We start from the raw sequence: 19891 nt of genomic DNA on the forward strand, positions 1-19891 counted from the left end.
GAGTCTCTTCCAATCCTCTTTATTATTATTATTATTATTATTATTATTATTGACAAAAAGACACAGTATAACACAGCAAACAAGATACATATGCTGGATTTCGTATCACAAAATCACAAGTTCCCAAGACTTTAGGGCTGTGTGATGTATTATTATTATTATTATTATTATTATTATTATTATTATTAACAACATTGAGGCTGGATGGCCATCTGTCAAGGGTGCTTGTGATTTTGGTGCAGAAAGGTAGAAGGGGGTTGGATTAAATGGCCCAAGGAGTCTCTTCCAACCCTCTTTATTATTTTTCTTATGATTATGATTATTATTAATATTGAGGCTGTATTTGTTCCCATTTGTTTTTTCTTTTACTTCAAAATAAGATATGTGCAGTGTGCACAGGAATTTGTTTATAGTTTTTTTTTCAACTATAGTCTGGCCCTCCAACGGTCTGAGGGACCATGAACTGGCCCCCTGTTTTAAAAGTTTGGGGACCTCTGGACTAGAGCATCATTTACACTTTTGCAGGAAGTCAGACTAAGAGGTCAGCTGAGTAAACCTTTTTAAAACTTAGTGAGCCATATGCCACTGAATAATCTGCAAAGAGAAATATGAAAGGAAGTTCTAGAACTCTCTTCCAGTGAAGATGAGGCTGTCTCTTCCCCTGTTTGTCTAAAAACAATATCTGGAGCAACTAACAATAATCTCTATTGCAAAGACAATTTCTGCAATGTCTGGCAGTAGAGAGTGATAACCTGAAAGCTCTCCACACAGGATTGTCTCCACCAACATGAAGCAGACAGCGTTAAACAGTTGCTTTTGTCTCTGAGAGTCCTCAGCAACACACCAATGGTTAGACAGAATAAAGCAAAAAGGATGTGATGAGCAAAGTTTCATTTAGTCAAGGAAGATGAAAGGATTGTTGAAAATTTAAAAACTACACAGGACAGCACTATGGAACTTGGCAAATAGGCACTGGATCTGCCTTTTGTTTAGACAAATAATTGGTTGATCCACCCAATACTTTCAAAGCCAAACGGCTTCCCAGGATTTCAGACAAGATTTTTTCTCTTTACCTGGTTATCCCAGCTTGTACATCAGGACTGGGGTATGAGCAGATCCTCCAGATGCTGTTGGACTGTAACTCCTAGCATTTTTAACACTATGATGGTTGTGAGGTATGTGAATTAGTCCAACAACATCTGTTAAACCCACATAAGGTCTACAAGAACTGAACAAGGAGGCAAAACCCATAGTCACTTTCATGATTTTATTTTACTGTCAGAAAAGGGGAAGCTGATGATTCCAATCTGTTAATTCAGATCTAAGATTTACAGACAAAAATGCATCAAATCAATTTAACAAAAAAAAATCTCCTCTACAGGGAAGGAGAAGGGAAGAGGACGTGGGCAGACACATAGCTATGAAAGGGAACCACGCACACTTGGTCCCAGATCTAGAACAACTTTGGGACTCACAGTAGCCCACCGTGCAGGACTGTGGAGCAGGAACCTGGTCCCAACTGGCTGGCAAGCAGGTCTCTGGCTCCCGATTGCAGGCCAGTAGGGTCTTGCTGGGGTGGCCGGGCATCATGAGGGAAAAGAATCTAATCAAGGCAATAATAAATACTGACAAGCCAGGCACGTGGTATAAAAGGCAGAACAGATACATAAGGCATTCTCTGCTCTCTTGAATATTTGTCCACAGCAAGCTCTTTGTTCAGATTAGATGAGGAATAGCTGAGCTAGGCCAACATCTTCAAGCCCTAAATCCCAGAGGCTGCCCTTGGGGCTTCAGGACTCTGCAGTCAGTTTCTGTATGATTGAACTAACATGGAGACTACAGTGGCATTAAAAGCTTCTATGCCCACTGACAGCCCCCCTCCCCCTCCTTAGCTGGAGTAAAGGACTTCTCTGGCCAAAAGGAGCCTACAAGGATAACAGCCTGAACCCTACATAAGCCCTTGAGGAGACAGCCTCAGCAGCATAAATGTCCAGCCAGGAGATCTGAATCAGGAGGGAGGGTGTGTGTGGACAGGACGGGTGCACATATAAAAAAAAATGTGTAACAAGGCGGGAATTGGGTGGGACCCTCCCTGGAGGATGTATGTTACACACATTAAGGCATCATGGTTACAGGAAACCATCACAAATGAAAAACCAACCCATGCCCCGAAAGGAAACAGGTGGGCTATGAACATGATTAAGCCTGGACACAAACTGGGGGAGCAGGCCCTTGCCAGCTCTACATGGAATTAGGATTCCTCTGTATCTCCCCCCACATAGCCAGAGACAGAAGTGTCTCCCAGGTCCTTGGCCCCAGAGGCAGGAAACATGGCTTTCCTTTCAATATTTTGCCTGAGATGAATTCAGAAGGGCTAGAAGCAGGGGACCTCTGACTCAAAAGTCAGAGGAAGGACAAGGGGCAGTTCTGCCTCTGTGCTTGCGAACAGATGGCACAGGTTTGGTCAATTTCTTGCAGTGATTCTTAGGAGGTGGGGCCTTGAGCCAGAAAGATCTTCCTGGTGAGCTTAAAAAGGGGAAGGAGAAGAGGGATGTCCGATGCCAGCACTTTGGTACAGGGTGGGGTTTCTACTGTAGCCACTGTCTGAGCAATTCTTGGGGATTTGGCTAGGAAGGGCTAATCCTTCCATTCCTTCTTGATGTTCAGGTTCCACTCCCAGGAAAGGTGGTCTGTCTTATCATCATCTGTGAATTTGGATCGGATATTGTAGCTGCCCCGGGCCAACATACCCTTGGGGGCTTCCTCCATGGGGGTGAGGAACTCATACTCCTCTGGACGGGGCCCATAGCTGCCAACCATATAGTCAGTCTTGTCAACTGAAAGAAGAAAAGCACAGAGAGCTGTTGAAATGTGTCAGTGTTTCAAATGAATATCAGCAAACATCATGGGACAATCAGCCAAGCTTGCATTTATGTCCCCTTCAAGGCTGGCATACTGGACCGGGGGCAGGGGGGAGGAGAGAGACACAATTTCTGCATTAGGGTAGTGCCAACTTCCATTTTTACTGAGGAGACCATGTCAACTGCCAAGGCTCCCCTGTCTGCTACTATACAAAAAAGCAGAGAAGGTGAAAGTATGGGCTCAATAAAAGAGAGGTTGCTCTTATTCTTAGTACTTACTTTTTACTCCTTTCCTGAATGTATACTGGATGTACTTCAACCCTGAAACGATCTCATGATTCACCTAAACAGAAAGAGGAGGCATTAGCTGCCATGCACTACCCTGATACGCTCCCTCCCTAAACCCAAAGGACCACCCCTCTCACAGCCACTACCAGCATCTTCAGGAAACTGTACCTGAAAGGAGATTTTTATCTGGTACTCCACACCTTCCTTCATTATGAATGATTGCTTCTTGAAAGCTGCCAAGTCACCTAGAGAGTACCAAGGAGGAGAAAGCAATTACAGAAAAATCATCTCTCAGATGGCAAAATGTAAGTATAAAATGTTAACTGCACCAAATTCACTTCTATTTGTAATATTAGTCTTAAAGCGTCTCCTGCAGAGTTCTTCCCTAGTTATATGAGAAACACCACTCTGCTTCTAATATTTTGGGCAAGATGCTTCAGAGGATTATAATTGGTCAGTTTTTAAAAGTAAATAAGGATATCTATGACTGTTCTAGTGTGGTTTGAAGTCAATTTTGGAACCTGACAGGTGACATTGGACATAACTGAGGTAAAGAACTCAGATTTCACTTTAATTGCTTTGGTTCCATCCTACAGAATCCTATGATCTTCAGTTTAGGGTGAAAACTTGCACATTCTCGGCCAGAGAGCTCCTCTGATGCCTATAACCACATTACAAATCCCTGGGATTTCATACGAAACAGTTACAGTGGAATCGGAGTACTGTAATTGTTTAGTGTAACAGGCCTCCTACTATAGGAGACAGATGGAGGAGTGTCACACTGTTGCTCCCATTGATCTCTCAGTCTCTTAAATCATCAATGATATTTGGGGGAGACAAACACTGTGAGGCAGGAGTCATGAGCAGTTCAGCTGAAATCAGTTTTTCCCAGTTTCACTTGGCAAACAAACTACTACACATCTACAAAGGGATAACCTGGCAACAGCAGCTCAAGCACAAGTAACTCCCCATCTGGATTGTTGCAATACACTCTTCAATATGGGGCTATAGGGCTGACACAATGCAGTAACTAGTACAGAATGCAGGAGCAAGATCACTTCTGGAAAAATCAAGTAGAAACCACATACAACTGATTCTTAAAGGAACTGCACTGGTTAATAATGTGGTTCTAGTCAGTGTTCAAGGGAGAAGTGAGGGTGCTGAAAGCCTGAACAATAAGAAATAAGCCTCTGAGGATGCCTGCCATAGATGTGGGCGAAACGTCAGGAGAGAATACTTCTGGAACATGGCCACACAGCCCGAAAGACATACAACAACCCTGTGATCCCGGCCATGAAAGCCTTCGACAACACAAATAAGAAAATGTACAGATAAATCAAGGCTTTCTCTAACAGCATGTTCATTTTAATTAATATGCCTTTGAGAACTACATGTGCACGCTCCCGCTCAATGAAAGACTGGTAGATGTTCTAAGAATCAATCATGAAGATGGAAACCTTCTGCATGAACTTATTGAAGGTTGTGCTTTTTCTAGGGGACTGCCTGCCCCATAAACAAGTGTTAAGATGAACTGTAGCTATTTTAATCACATGATGCTGAAACTACAAAACAAACCTGACTTCAGTCAGGTCCCAGTAGCATCTTTGCAGGAACACAACTTAAGAAATTGCAAGTTTGTAAATATAATCTACAGCGTTAACACTGGGTCCAAAGCAAACACTTTTGAGATAAATCCCTCTGACTGTCCTCTGTACATGCTACATGCAATATGCTGAAGCTGAAACATCCTCTGATGAGCCCACATCTATGGGAGAAGTCAAATGCTATGATCTCACTGCCTACCTGTCAAGTCCAATTCCAAGGGGCCAGGAGCAGCAGCACAAACCAAAGTCAGCTTTGTTACCACCACATTCGGAGTGCGGGGATCTGAAAAAAAAGGAGGCAAAAATGTTAGGAGTTGGGAGTCACATAGTCCCTCAGATGTAGTTGAACTGTACCTTCCAGCATTCTTTGCCAGTAGCTGGTAGATAAGCCTGCCAGGACTTGCAATCCAACCACACCTGGGGGCCATATAATTCCCACCTCACTTCTAGACAATGGAACAATCTGTCATTTCACAAGAGGAAGCAAGAGGCTTAGAGCAACGAAGCATGTTTGGGTCACTACTACACCAAAATCAACATTACTCCATGGACATATTATTTAACAATACACTTGCCCTAATTTGAAGGAAAATGTCAAACATGAAGTGATTGCAAGTATGGAGAGATCCCAAAACTGAAAGAAATGGAATCTTTATTCTCTTAACTTCCCCAAGCACTGCAGCCAGACTAGTTATAGGAACACCCAGGGGTGAGCATAATACCCCCATACTAAGGTCACCCCACTGTTTGCCTTTTAGTTTCCAGGTAAAGTTTTGACCTTTAAAGCCCTGCATGGTTTTGGAACCTACAGGATCACCTTCTCCCACACAATCTGTTCTGAACATTGAGGTCCTCTGGTGGACGCTTACTCCAACTAGCCAGAACCTGACTGGCAACCGTCACCCAGATTACCTGTTCATCAGTCGTGCCACAACTGTGGAATGATCTGCTGGAAGAAATTCAATGGCTAAATCAGCTCACGGAATTTAAGATGCAACTGAAGACCCATCTCTTCCAGGAGGCCTACCAACTCAATTTTAGCTTGTAAATTTTATCTGCATTTATCAGCAAAGTTTAACATGCATTGTAACTATGTGTGTCTTGTATTTTAATAGTGTTTTATCTCTTTGCTTTAACAATATTGTACCCTGCCTCAAGCTGCAAGAAATAGTGGGTAATAAATGTATCCTCATCATCATCTCCTCTATACCTATTTTTTAAATCAAATGATTTCTGGTTCCTGCCAAAAAGAAAGCACAATCCAAGATGACCTTTTCATTAGTTATGGTTAAGAATTAGTATTATTTTTAAAGCTTATTCCAAATTTAATTTTTCGGTTTATCAAGAGGCAGCACAAAAGCTGTACAGTTTTACTAGCTGTTATGTCCTCTTCAAGCCAATACATTTTATGACAGAGCAGCTAATATGCTTTTTCTCAAGTGCCCCAATTCTTGACCCAGGCTGTCTGCATTCCATCTGCACATCTAGATGGAAGAGGACTGAATAATTGCCTTCAGGGGAGCTCCATGTAAATTGTGAAGGTAGAGCAGATTTCAGAAGCTGTCTGCCATCATCCCCATCCCCCTGCCCCTCACACAACACCCTCCAGGAACTCACCAGCAGAAATAGTAACATTTCCCAGCAGAGCCTCTTTGTACTTCCGTAGGCTCTCATCCTCCTTGTCCAGTTCCTGGATCTCCTGGATACTCTTTTGGGCAGGGGGCTTATAGTTGACTGAGTGCTCATCCTCCTCATTCTCAGCTGCAATCTGGGCCAGCTGTTCAGGGGTGGGTTCTTGCTCCGCCATTCCGGAAACTGTGATTGAAGTCTGGGGAAAAAAGGGGCATACACAGAGATACATTTGTTAAATATATCAGTCAATTTCTTAACAGTGATAATTACTACTACTGATAATAAATATTAACACAATACACCTAAATACGTTAAAGGCATAGATTCCATCTGAACTTGGAAGCTAATCAAGTCAGCTCTGGTTAGTACTTGGATGGGAGACCATGAGGTAAACCACAATCACCACCACCACCACCACCACCACCATCATCATCATGCCACCTTTTCCCAAGGTTGGGTCCCAAAACTGCTCCCAATTTTAAAAGCAATAAAACTGAAAACATACAAAAATAATTATAACAATAGAATTACGCTACCAGTAGTTACAATTATTAAAACAATTCAGTTAAATGCAATAAAAATAAAAAAAATAATTGTTTAAAGGTTAAAAACATTTAAACTTAAAATAATGCATCCTCCTCTAGGCCATTTTTAAAACATTTTCCATGCTAAAAGTCTGCTTGAACAAAAAGGTTTTAGCTTGCCACTGGAAGGACAAGAAGGGAATCTTTCTGGCCTCCCTTTGAAGAGAGTTCCAGAGCCAAGGGGAACCCATCGAGAAGGCCCTTTCTCACATCCCCACAACTGTGCTTATAATGGCAGTGGAACTGTAGGCTACATTTCAGATTAAAGAACTGTCAAAACAACCTCTCAGGCGTCCTTGCCTACCAAAGTCGTATGAAAATTCATGGCGTCACCATTGCACAGGTGACTTGAAGGCACATGTGCCTGTGTACTGCTTGTCAACATGAAGGTATGCGCACACACATATATATGTGCCTTCAAGCCATCATGGACTTCATAAGAGTTTTCTCAGACAGAGGTGGTCTTGCCACACATATGAATAAATTAATACATCTTTATAGGCAAATCTGCTGGCAATAGTCATGCCTGCTCTCTCACATCCATGCTCAAAGATTAACAAAGCTAACCAGTTCATTGAATTTCAGAGGAGCAACGATTTCTCTGTAGAAATCAGAAAACAGCAGCTTCCCTGGTCAAATCCCACCAATGCTTAGAGCAGCAAGTAGTGCTGGATATGGGCAATGCACTTTGCACCCATTCTGTACACATACACCCTGGCTACTAGAGCAAGATTTTATCTGCAGAATCTCTCTCTGCAATTGTTCCGCTACTAAAATCAGAAGCGAATTAACTCAGCAATAGGCCTGGAGCGTGTGCTGTCCTAGGCCCTTCCTCTGTATCTGGATTCAAGTAAGCCAACAGCCCCATATCCTGCAGCCTGGGCTAATGCTCTTTCCTACTGCTGGTCTGGGAAGCAGGGGTCAGGGTGACTTGGGCAGCTGAAAGAGAATTTGGCTACTGGAAGAGAATGGCCAGTGAGGTAAAATGCCTAGCCAGTCTACACCAATGAATAGGAAACTATTGTGCAGAATGGCACAAGTAACCATGGTTAAGGAAATTTGCTCACATTCCAAACCCTGTTAGAAATACCCTCCAAATCTTCCATGGGTGGAAAAATGAGGTCAATTCATTCCAGGGGATTGGCTAATTTGAGTTTGTTCTCAAGTGACATTACATTTCAAAGGCTGTCCATCTCCTGCCCATGCTCTTGTCATCTAGTGAGCCCAGGGTCCAGATTTTCTACAATTACGTTGCTTCAGTGCTTCAGGGAGGGTGGCAATTGTGGCTCTGTCCCCATGCAGTTGTCAACTTCTTTCTCCATTCCCTCCTCTTGGCCTCAAATTCACTTTGCATAAATATGCAGAGGTTAGAACCAGGACAAGATTCCTGCCAGGAGATACTGGCAAATGCTAAAAGGGCCCGCTCAAGAAGAGGAACAGAGAGAATTAGACTTGGACAGCTCCATGAACTTATTATCTATGCTGCCCGATTGCCAATGATACACTGCTTCCAAAGTACACACTTTTTTCTGTAGCACAGGGAGAAATGTGAGATCAGGCAAGGAGGAGCCCTGACCAACAATATTTTGAAATGAAGCCAGATCCCTTTCCTCAAAACATTACAAACCGGAAAAGAGTTTTGGAATGCTACAATAATCCCATCAAAGACTGTGGCTTCAACACTTTAGGAAAGCCTTGGTGGCTAACAAAATAAAGAATCTCTTCCTCATCTGACTAGAATTCAGCAGAGGACTACATCTGGAAGGACTGGGTTTTTTTGTTCTCGTGCTAGGAACGACTTGAGAAACTGCAAGTCGCTTCTGGTGTGAGAGAATTGGCCGTCTGCAAGGACGTTGCTCAGGGGACGCCCGGATGTTTTTACCATCCTTATGGGAGGCTTCTCTCATGTCCCCGCATGGAGCTGGAGCTGATAGAGGGAGCTCACCCGCATTCTCCCGAGGCTGAATTCGAACCAGCAACCTTTAGGTCAGCAACCCAACCTTCAAGTCATCAATTCTGCTGGCACAAGGGTTTAACCCGCTTCGCCTTGAACTGCATCTGATCATGGCCTATTTAACCAAGTTATTGTCTAAAAGCTGTTTCCAAGCTATACAAAGTGAGAAACTTGAAATCCCCGCGCCACCCAATGTGCTAGAGACCAGCATCATGCCTGTGCCCATTGACTACAATTAATTCCTATTTGTCTGTCTGTCTTGGACTGAGTGGCCCAGGAACTGCCATGCTGGATAGCCCTGGTCTAAAACACCTTTTCCTAGATTGTCAGATGCCAGCTATGGTGACATGTGTGAATATATATATGTGCTTTCCAGTTGCCAGTCAACTTATGGTGACACCATCAATTACATAGGATAACACAGTCCAACAACAACAAACTTCTTAGCGTCTTGTTTTTTAGGCCTGTTCCCGGGGTTATCTAGGGTGCTGATTCAGAAAACTGCATTGGATAGACCGCATCAACTCTAATTTCTTATATATGGTTATCATGATTTTCTATGGGCAAACAGATGTTGACTGGTATATTTTCTGTATCAAAAACTAGAGCTGATAGGGGGAAATTGTGCCATTTTTGGATTCAGCAGGTCAAATATATCCAGAAACAAGTGTAACATTTAAGGCACCAAAATGTGTATTCACCAGTATAAGCTTAGGCATGGGATACTCAGAGCTTTTATCAGCTCCTCTGACATCTAGCCTCACACCACCAGATATTTGTTGGAACTAGTTTTCCCCATACAACATGGTTACTCTGGCTACCAAGACCCATGCTTACTAGGAATGATGGGAATATCTGAACAATGTTTGCTTAGGTTGTGACACATTTACAAACTGTCAGAAACTCTCCAGGTCTTGAAACAGGGACATTTTGCAAATGAAGAACACCTTCCCCTAATGAATATGACACTTAGTGATATGCCCTTTGCTCAAACTTTCTAACACAACGCATGGCTATGTCCTTAGAACTAATGACTTGTGCACCTCCTAATTCTACAAGAAGCAGAAACCTAAGCATGAAATCACAAAGAAAAATTTCTCCTGAGTAGTCCTGACATAGAGGAAACTGGCTATTTAATGATCAGGGTGAGTTCTTGCATTTCATACCACATTAAGATGAAGTAATTTTCCAACTGGGCAAAAATATACCAACTCATACAAATCCAAACTTCAATAAAGTTTCTTTCAGCTCTGAGTATAAAGAAGAGTTAAAGATCGGGACAGGAAAGTATTGTCATTTTTAGTTGAATCAGGATATCAAGGAGGCTTCTCTCATGTCCTTAGCTCATGATTTTAAAGCATGTTAGATCAGGAAAAAAAGTTTTTCTTTAACTCAGAACACGGGTAGGACTACATTCTATTGAATGAAGTGAACCACACAAACATGACCAAAAGTGTAATACCATACTGTCAAATGAGTGAGTAGCAAAATGGATAAGCATGAGGTTCACCCTTGCAAAACATGCATGGCAAGGAGAATGGGCACCAGCCACAAGGCGTAGAACCACTTCACACTATCTTTTAAAACAGAAATGTTAAACTTTTCTTGCAACTTTGCGGATGTATCCCACAAACTGTTCAAAACGAGAAGTTTGCTTTCCAGTCCCTATGCCCATCCCAAATATAAGGCTCTTTGTGAGAGGCTCATGACATCCTTAAATTTGCTTCCCCCAATTATACTTGAAGAAGTTCACATGGATTTTACCTATCTGTCTACTTGGACTTCAGTATCTTTTTGTGAATAGTTACCCCACCTCAGACTTGGATGATGTACCATTTGATTAAGAGATATTATTTTTTTGATTTTATTGTAGCATTTTTTTTCTACAATTCATGTGAGTTAAACAGCAACACTGTGGGATGTGCTCAAACCCTTGGCCTATCAAAGTGAGACAGAAAACATCGATTTCTGGGAGACACCAAAATAAAAGAGCAGCTTCCTTACTAGAAAACTGCTCTAGAAAGTAAACAGATGCATCACATCCCGAAAGACTTCTTAAAGGGCTCAAGAACAGCAGAACCCTGTTTGACCTAAAAACACATAATTAACACTAACCCCTTATTTTCCAGGAAACTGCTCTTGGTCCTTTCTTTCACCAAGTTAAAATGACATCATGAACAAATCCACAGGAACAAAATGTCAATGGGGAGGAAGAGTTCTCTGAGCTGTGGGTTTATGGAGAATAATCCATAATATAGTTTTTATCATTGTTGATCCATCTTGCAGTGTTCTCTGGTGTGCAAAACAACACTGCATGTCCAGCACCCAAATGCCCCACAGGGAACAGTATTCTCCACAGCAAGGTACAGCCTTCTCCACAGTTTGTGACTAAAAGCATAAAATGATGCAGCCCAGCCCTAGCCTGTCGAAAGCAGCACACTCCTTCCCTCCCAATCAGGAAGCTGGCTCACTCCCCAAGGGTGTGTCCACATGCCTTGGACGTTACTGAAGAGCTGTAGCTCCTGGCACAGCTCTCAGCTGCCTTCCTACATGTGTGAATCTGTATAAGCCACAGACCAGGCTTCTGCTTATATCTCATTCCCCTCATCCTATACACAGCCAAGAAGCATTTCACAGTGGCCATTAAGAAAAGTAATAAACTATGCACACGACCATCTACCAGTGGTTGCTGTCTCCCTTCCTTCCCACAAATTCAGCTAAAAACAGCTGACAGGATTCACAGGGGTTCCTTGTCCACAACTTCATGGCAGACAATCCTTCCGTCCATATGTGCTCACTTTCTCTTTTATGGATATACCCCTCCAATTTTCCTCTCAAAATCTAAATAGGCATGCTTCACACTCTATTCATTGTCATTGAGGCACCCAGAAAGGGAGCCTTGTGCATGGCAACTGTGAGATACAGCGACTGTGTGCTCCTTCAGGTTGTTTGTCCATTTATGAAAACCCCATACAAGTGGTTTTGCCAGCTCCTTTTTATGAAATATAGCTTTCATCACTAGGTATCCATTGGATGTCTCCCACTCAAGTACTAACCACAGGTGACCCTGCTGACCTTCCAGATCAGATGGCATCTAGGGCCTTTAGGGGATTGAGGCTGTATACCCTACATATTAGAGTCCAGATGGCAGCTCTTAGAAGCACATTGTATGATAAGCTATTCACAAAAAGCAGCTGAACCTCAGAAGCATTGTCACAAAATAGAAGGATCTCTGACTCTCATCTCCCCCCAGGCCAAGAGGCTAATCCTCTAAGACTTCTGGTGCTGCTGATTGCAACTTAAAAAGCCCTTTTAACTGTTAAGGTCTCAAGGAAAGACAGTTTTGCCACAGGCTATCCTGAGAGCACAACAGGGAATACTCAGTCTCAGAAAGCAGACATACAGCTGCCTATCCTCCAGCAGCACACACAGGTTTTCGGAAGTAGCAGAAGACACAAACCCTAACCAGGCTGTGCAATATAGCAGAGAAGACATGAACCAAGTTTTTGTGACACCTCCCTCTGCCCCCCCCCCCAGCCCACTCACCAGGGTAGCCTGCAGCCTCCCTTCACACACAGATTCACCAATCCTGCCCACATTAACAATAGTTTCAAACCAGACAGGAAGGATATGTTCTTGCACAATGCTGGCCCCAGCCTCCTAAGCCTCTTCCTTGGAGGAAGAGAGCAGTTTACTAAGGGTCACTAGTACAAAGGCTGCCTAGAGGAAACAAAGGCCCTTTATCCGCCATTTTCAGGTGGCAAGCAAAACACTAGCAAAGTCATTCTAAATCACACTCTCAGACACTCTGCTCCCTAAAACTGCAATGGAAAACAACTGCTGTGCACAAAACCTGAGACTTCTTAAAAGAAGACTCCACAATTTCAGTTGAAACACTTCACCTTCCCAAAGATAGCAGATGGGACAAATCATACAAGAAAGACGCCCAATGATCTTAGGCCATAAAAAGTATATTCCTGGTTAGGAAGGAACATTTAGCAGAAGAAAATAGACCATTTGTAAGAGAATTGTGTTGCAGTGTTTAAGGTTTCTAGGTTTTCAGTATCTAAAGAGATTAATGTGCTTATGTAATGAAAGAGGCTTTGGTATATTTTAAAGGGGGACGATTGTTAACATAGTGCAGACAAAAAGATTTGTTGCACACATTTATGTGGACACAAAAACATAAAAATATATCCTAATTTCACAGATGCATAAAATGAGAGAACACAGAAGGAAAATTGTAAATGATGAAGCAATCATGTTAGAAAAATCATGCCCCTGATAGTTCTAGCACAAAAAAAAAATTCTTGTTACAGTGAGAGCTCCTGAGACAGTTGTTTTGAATTGGAAGATCTATCTTACCAACCTTCATCCATCTAAGAGCTGAAATGACTGGACATTGTTATTCAAAACACACAGTGTGAATCAGGTTAGGATGCCAGTTTTAATGTGCTGTAAGTATGCTTCTTTAATTTCAATACATGGTGAAAGTAATTTACATACATTCTGCATAAAGCTAGAACTCAAGCAAAAAAAATGCTCAACTGTGCACAATGGCAGAACTACACGAACCTATACTACCTCCTGGGAAAGGGGTTGCATTCTACCTCCCTTCAAGCCTTAGTTATTCTAGAACAAAATGGTAAAGGAGGACTTATAAGCTCAACATTACACTTAAAGACCTTACAGTGACTTAAGTAGGGATTCAGTAGTAAACATGTAGCCACATACAAGTCCAAGAATTTGGGATCTTGAAAATTATTGTTCTTTTATTTAAAAAAAAGTCAGCATTTGGTGGAATTCAAGACACTCAAGAGCCTGAAAAGCAAAATTGTAATTCTAGTGACTGGCCATTTGCTGTTCTTACATACATGATCTAATTACATCTTTCATGAAACAGTCCAAGGTTTTCATTCTGAAAGGAAAGTATGCTGCAAACTGTGGAATATATTCTTGGCACATTTGCTTGGCACAAAAATTGTTGTTAAGAAGGAGAAACCCAATACATTCAAACCTGACTGCGAAATAATGTTGGCTTTAGCTTCTAAATCAGTGCAATGGCTAAAGAACCACAACTTCCTAATTTTGAAATCTTGGAACTTGGAGAGTCAGGATTTTCTATATGCAACAATTATTTGCTTGCCAGTAGAAACTGAAGAAGATATTCCTTCTGTCTAAAAGCCTGCTTACTGCGTTTCCCCGAAAATAAGACAGTGTCTTATATTAATTTTTGCTCCCAAAGATGCGCTAGGTCTTATTTTCAGGGGATGTCTTTATTTTTCCATGAAGAAGAATTCACACTTATTGTTGAACAAAAAGATTGAACATTTATTATGTACTGTACAGTAGTTGTCGTCACAAACCAGCATAACCAGACAAACTGTGAATCCTATCAAAAATTTCTTGTTACTACCATTATTTCTATGTATAACAATCTATGGTATGTACATTTACCGATCCTGCATGCTCTGGTGTTCTGTTCGATGGGCATGCTTTCAAACAAAAACTTTGCTAGATCTTACTTTCAGGGGAGGCTTTATATTTAGTAATTCAGCAAAACCTCTACTAGGTCTTATTTTCTGGGGATGTCTTATTTTAGGGGAAACAGGGTAGTAGCTCATTGCTTTATCTGAATTACTTATATCAGCACATTAAGAATTACAAGATCATCAACATGGCTAAAATGCAAGAATCAGTGTAGATCCAAATGCATGTCCCGTGATCAACCCTGCAGCATCAACTGGATTTACCTTGCACTCATGAATGGATCCTTTCAAAGTTAATCCACATTTCCCTCATTAATTACACTAATTGCTAGATAAACACCCCAATATTATCTTGAGTAATAGGGAGGTTAAATATGAAGAAAGCTCTAAATGAATGTTTAGGACTGTCTTGACTGTTTGGGTAAATGTGCAAAGCACCCTACATTGAATGTGTTGTCGAAGGCTTTCATGGCCGGGATCACAGGGTTGTTGTATGTCTTTCGGGCTGTGTGGCCATGTTCCAGAAGCAGAATGCTTCTGGAACATGGCCACACAGCCCGAAAGACATACAACACCCTACATTGCTTAGTACAGGAGGGAGTGGGAACCAAGAAGAAGAGTCAGGAAATAAGGATTATCTTCTGCTATAGCTTCAGGACTGCTTAGAATGCTCTCAGTACCAATATAGAACTGACAAATTCTTCAGGAATGAGAGCACCTCTAGACCTAAATATAGCTAGGGAAGCAGCTCAGCAAACGTGCACCATTGCACACCTGGGGCTGAGAGCTGCTGTAACACTGACAAAGCAAATCCCTGTAGAGGTAATCTGAGCCACTACTGCACCTGAAAATTTCAGAGTGAGTGAGCCTCTGGTTCTGGGACCAAATCTGGGTGCTTGAAAAGTGAACCCAGCTATGTCCCTTCATCACAATACCATCATTGTGTGCTTTCCCATCTCTTGTACTTTTACTGTTGTTCGCCATTCTAAAAATTGAACTACCACTGCTAAATCAATGTCAGCAAAAACTTTAAAATAAAAACATCCTGGTACATGGGTCCCATCCTTTGCACCACCTTGCCGGAAGAATATCTCTTAAAGTTAATTTATCCCTCTAGCTAAAAGATATTTCAGAAAAAGAAACTGTCAAAACCACCTCTTAGCATTCATTGCCTAAGGAAATTCATGGCTTGTAATAAGTTAAAAAAGTTGAAGGCAAATACGCACTCATGCATTGGACTACAGCACAGCCAACTGATGTAGAACCACGTTTATCAACTTCTTACTTAATCACTAATCAGATATTAGATTTATACTGTTAATATATACCAAAGCAAGAATTAATCCACACTCATTGTTATGGATGGAAAAATCAGACTATATGAATTCACTATACATCATGACATGTGAAGTATGTCACATGTTTCCCATTCTTCAAATATCTTCACACTATTATGAAATATCCTTACACCATATTCCCATCAGGAGAAGCCAATTTCTTATGCAGGTATCGAGATACTTTCCACATGGGGGAAATGAGATAGAATTAATTTTTTTATTTAGTCTGAAAGGGCCAATTCAAACTTCCAAAATATTTTACTGTTGCAAATGGAATTTAAATTTTACTGCCTTTGCCTTAGTTCCCATCTGGCCAAGAGAGCAGTGGCCTCTGCCTGCATTAAGATTCCTCCAGGCCAACTGAACTACAGCAGAGATGACATCTGCTATAAATTGTAAGCTTGTGACACCAACACCATTCCCTTTTTTCGTTCCTCTGTATGCTTTTTAAAAACTTCTTTTGTCTGATGAAGTGGAGCTTAAAAAATACATGAGGTGTTTTGTGCATTTTAATTGACCAACAAAGGCATTACTCTTTTTTGAATTTTCCTTTACCACCCAGTTAATATGAATCTGCAGCATTAGAGAAGCATATTTGCAACTGTAACACCTAGTATACATTAGCATTGGTTTCAATTTCTGCTACCAACAGGTGTTTCCTACTCATCCAAGCACTTACAAGTATTTATCCTCCTCAGGCTGCTAAAGGAAAAGAGCCCATAAGTCCTCTAAGAAATCATAATCCTGATTTATCATCCTGCTAACCAAACATGGAGAATCTTCAGCACTGTAAGGAAGACACAGGGCATTTGCCATCATAGAAATCTGCTGCTGGGTGAGGCAAGAACAGAAAGCCTCTCACACAAATGGTCCCAAAGGCTAAGCCACTAATTCACGTTGAGGGAAGGTTCTCTTTGAATGAACTGGATATCCCATTAGCCTCGGGGATAATGCATTATGCTGCAGTGAAAGAAAAAGGGATCAGTAGGGAGTTTGGACTTATCACTCTTACATGCACAATTGAGCCAAAAGATTAAAAAAAAACCTCAGAAAAAACTCAATTTGTTGCCAGATCCTGTAGTTTACACTGATTTATATTACATCTGCTAACACTTTTACAGGAATGGAAAGAACTCTGTTAAAAACACATTTCTGGAATTGTAGTTGGGATAGCATGGTATAGAACTCTTCCACAAACTTTCATGCAACACACGCTAGCACTTAAAAGTCCAAGCACTGGTTATTTCTGCTAAAATATGCTGAGATTACACAGCAATGAATCAGGAATGGCAAATGAGATTCTAACCCGTGGTCGGCATGCATCCACTGCCATTATTTTCTAGCTGATAGTACAAGTCTGCTACACTGTAATGTGTACAAGGCTCACCATGGAAACCCAAAAGAAAATATTGACAAGGGTAGCAGCAAAAAATTAAGAGCCTCTGCTTTTACTGGAAATGTTACAGCCCCAACGGTTATCGTTAGGAAGTCAAGTGCCCACATATCTTAGGAACTAAAAGTGACTTATGCACCACCAGAATACTGAAAGGCAGAAAATACACGAAGTACAAGTCAACTTGCAAGAGCAGGTTACCAAAATATGGCAAAGCAACACCTAAACTAAATTAGGCAGACTGGAAACCTTCTAGATTAATTCAAATTAATCTGTAGTTTATTGCAATTTTAATGTTAAATACAGTGCTTGTATTTTGTCAAAGCAATGAAATCACTAATAGTACCGACCACTAAGCCAGCAGTGAGAATTGCTGCCTTCCTGATATTGTTAAACAGCTAATTACTATGGGCTGTGCCAGCTGGGCAAAACATCAGAGGGCCACCTATTCTCAGCCCTGCCTTAAACAAAATATTATTTTCCTTCCTGTTCAATACAGTGCCTCCCCACAAAATATGGCTGCTGCTCCATGACAGCCTTCTCTACTGTGCTGTGCTATGTTGCACTGAGCATTGGGACTGACAACATATCACTCTGTAACTAAACTGTGAATGGATAAGGGCAAAGTCCCACTAGTAAGACTCTACAGAGTGCCCAGGAGAGTCCCGAAAAATAAGATAAAGTTACTTTCAGAAAGGATGCAGACAATAACCCTATTCAGGATTTTCAGAGTTATGAGTGAGAAACCCGTGGTTCTGCAGATGTTACCAGACTTCAACCAGACAGTATAGTGAATAATGAGGAGCAGCCAAGAAACATTTAAACTTCAAACTCTTCAACATTTGAAGACCAAGACAAACACAGCAATAAAGGCATTTCTAAGCTGCACAGAATTCATCATTGTCCTGCCCACAATTCTCAGCTGAATCCTCTCAAACTTAGTCCACATGAATTCTGACTACATAATCCTTATTAACAGAAGAAGAAGGTTCTAATGCTGAACTATCCCTACTTTGAAACAGTATGAATAATTCCCCCAGCAACGGTATTTCATTTTAAGGAGGAGAGGCATTACTCTTCAAGCCTGCCTGAAAGAACCATTCATTCTATCCATCTAAACCGAGCAACATGGGGATTACTTACAAGGCATGAATGAACTATACTATACATCCTCTGATATTCCCTGACTCCAGCTAACACTAATATCACGTCCTAGTTGAAATGAAGCCCTGATCCATATCTATGCCCATGTCATGAGTCACCAAGCTTTTTAAAGTAGTTTAGAAATGGCATATGATTTCACACGTAATGGATACCATTCACGAAACAGTGGGGCTAAAAAGGTATGAGATCTAGCCATCCCTGTCCCAAAGCATCTCTGCAAACAAGGTAGGGATACATGCACAGTATAGCGAAAATAGAGGCACAGCAGCAAATAGAATATGACGTGATTGCTGCTATCACAATCTTGAGATGTCAAGGACTAGAAACCCAAATAGATGTAACATATGAAACTTTGCCTTCAGGCACGTATACCCTGCTGAATTAATGCAGTCTGACCCCACTTTCACTGCCCTGGCTCAAGGCTATGGGATCCTGGGAGATGTGGTTTTACAAGGCCTTTAGCTCCTTCTGCCCAGGAGTGTTGGTCCCTCACTGAGTGGCAAATTCCAGGATGCGACAGCACTGAAGCAAGACAGTGAAAGTGGTGTCAAACTGCAGTGTAGCTATTGAGTTTTCCAGGCTGTATGGCCATGTTCCAGAAGTATTCTTTCCTGACTTTTGCAGGTATCCTCAGAGGTTGTGAGGTCTGATGGAAACTAGTTATGTGGACTTTGTATATCTGTGGAATGTCCAGGGTGGGAGAAACAACTCCTGTCTGTTTGAGGCAGGTGTGAATGCTTCAATAGGCCAGCTTGATTAGCATTGAATAGCCTTTCACCTTCAATGTCTGACTGCTTACTGCCTGCGGAAATCCTTTTTTCCCAACATACCTCACAACTTTTGAGGATACCTGCCGTAGACGCAGGTGAAACGTCAGGAAAGAATGTTTCTGGAAGATGGCCATACAGCCCGGATAACTCACAGCAATGCAGTGTGGCTGCTGCCCGCTTTGTCTTGGCTTTCCTCCCCGCCCCGCAGAGAGCGCTCAGGGGCAGCCCCGCGCACACGAGGCCCCTGCTCTCCAAACGCAAAGCGGGGGAAAGGTTGCTTTGTGCGGATGGAGCCACGGAAGGCTCCAAGGAAGGGGAGGCAAGGGACCCTCCCTCCACCGCTCATTTCCCCTCCACGCGGGACCCACAAAGGGCCGGCCCGAGAGCGGCGTCACGCCCTTCCCACTTCACGGGAAGCAGCCCCACGCCGCGAGACCCACAGCCGTCCCAGGGAGGGGAAGAAGAGGGCAGAAGAAGGCCCGGGTAAGAGAAACGGGCCCTTCCCTCGCCGGCACCCGCCCTCACCTCCTCCTCCTCCTCCTCCTCGCCGCCGCCGCCGCTGCTACTGCTGCCGCCTCCGGTGACAAGCGTCGCCCGCCGCCGCCCAAAATCCTTCACCCCGCCCCTGCGCGCGCACGCCCCCTCACTTCCGCGGTGCCACCTGACGTCACTTCCTGCTCTAAGCGGACCGGGTTTTTTTTCCTCCCTTCATAACTCGCCCCACCCTTGTTTTTATTTTTTCATATACTGTATATAGATTCCACTTCCGTCATGCGCGCCTGACGTTGGTTCCCAAGGCGAAGGAAAGGAAGCGA

At 42.4% G+C, this 19891-nt stretch overlaps 1 protein-coding gene across 1 annotated transcript; it reads right to left on the reverse strand.

Annotated features, from left to right (window-relative positions):
- Positions 1–1253: 1253 nt before the first annotated feature.
- arhgdia (Rho GDP dissociation inhibitor alpha) lies at positions 1254–19736 on the reverse strand. Its single transcript, XM_062970526.1, has 6 exons — positions 19614–19736; positions 6371–6581; positions 4953–5036; positions 3318–3394; positions 3141–3204; positions 1254–2837 (listed from the first exon to the last, which is right to left on the reverse strand). The coding sequence occupies exons 2-6, from the start codon at positions 6558–6560 to the stop codon at positions 2638–2640; spliced, it is 615 nt and encodes a 204-aa protein (XP_062826596.1). The 5' UTR covers positions 6561–6581; positions 19614–19736; the 3' UTR covers positions 1254–2637.
- Between the last annotated feature and the right edge of the window lie 155 nt (positions 19737–19891).

The sequence above is a fragment of the Anolis carolinensis genome, chromosome 2 (assembly GCF_035594765.1).
Source record: "Anolis carolinensis isolate JA03-04 chromosome 2, rAnoCar3.1.pri, whole genome shotgun sequence".
NCBI classification, from domain to species: Eukaryota; Metazoa; Chordata; class Lepidosauria; order Squamata; family Dactyloidae; genus Anolis; species Anolis carolinensis.

What these genes read in the sequence shown, in the direction of transcription:
- arhgdia (XM_062970526.1), bottom strand. Translation starts at nt 6,560, where the DNA reads ATGGCGGAGCAAGAACCCACCCCTGAACAGCTGGCCCAGATTGCAGCT. An exon ending in CTTGGAATTGGACTTGACAG is followed by an intron (nt 3,395 to 4,952) that starts GTAGGCAGTGAG and finishes GGTACTCTCTAG; the next exon opens with GTGACTTGGCAGCTTTCAAG. An exon ending in AGATAAAAATCTCCTTTCAG is followed by an intron (nt 3,205 to 3,317) that starts GTACAGTTTCCT and finishes CTTTCTGTTTAG; the next exon opens with GTGAATCATGAGATCGTTTC.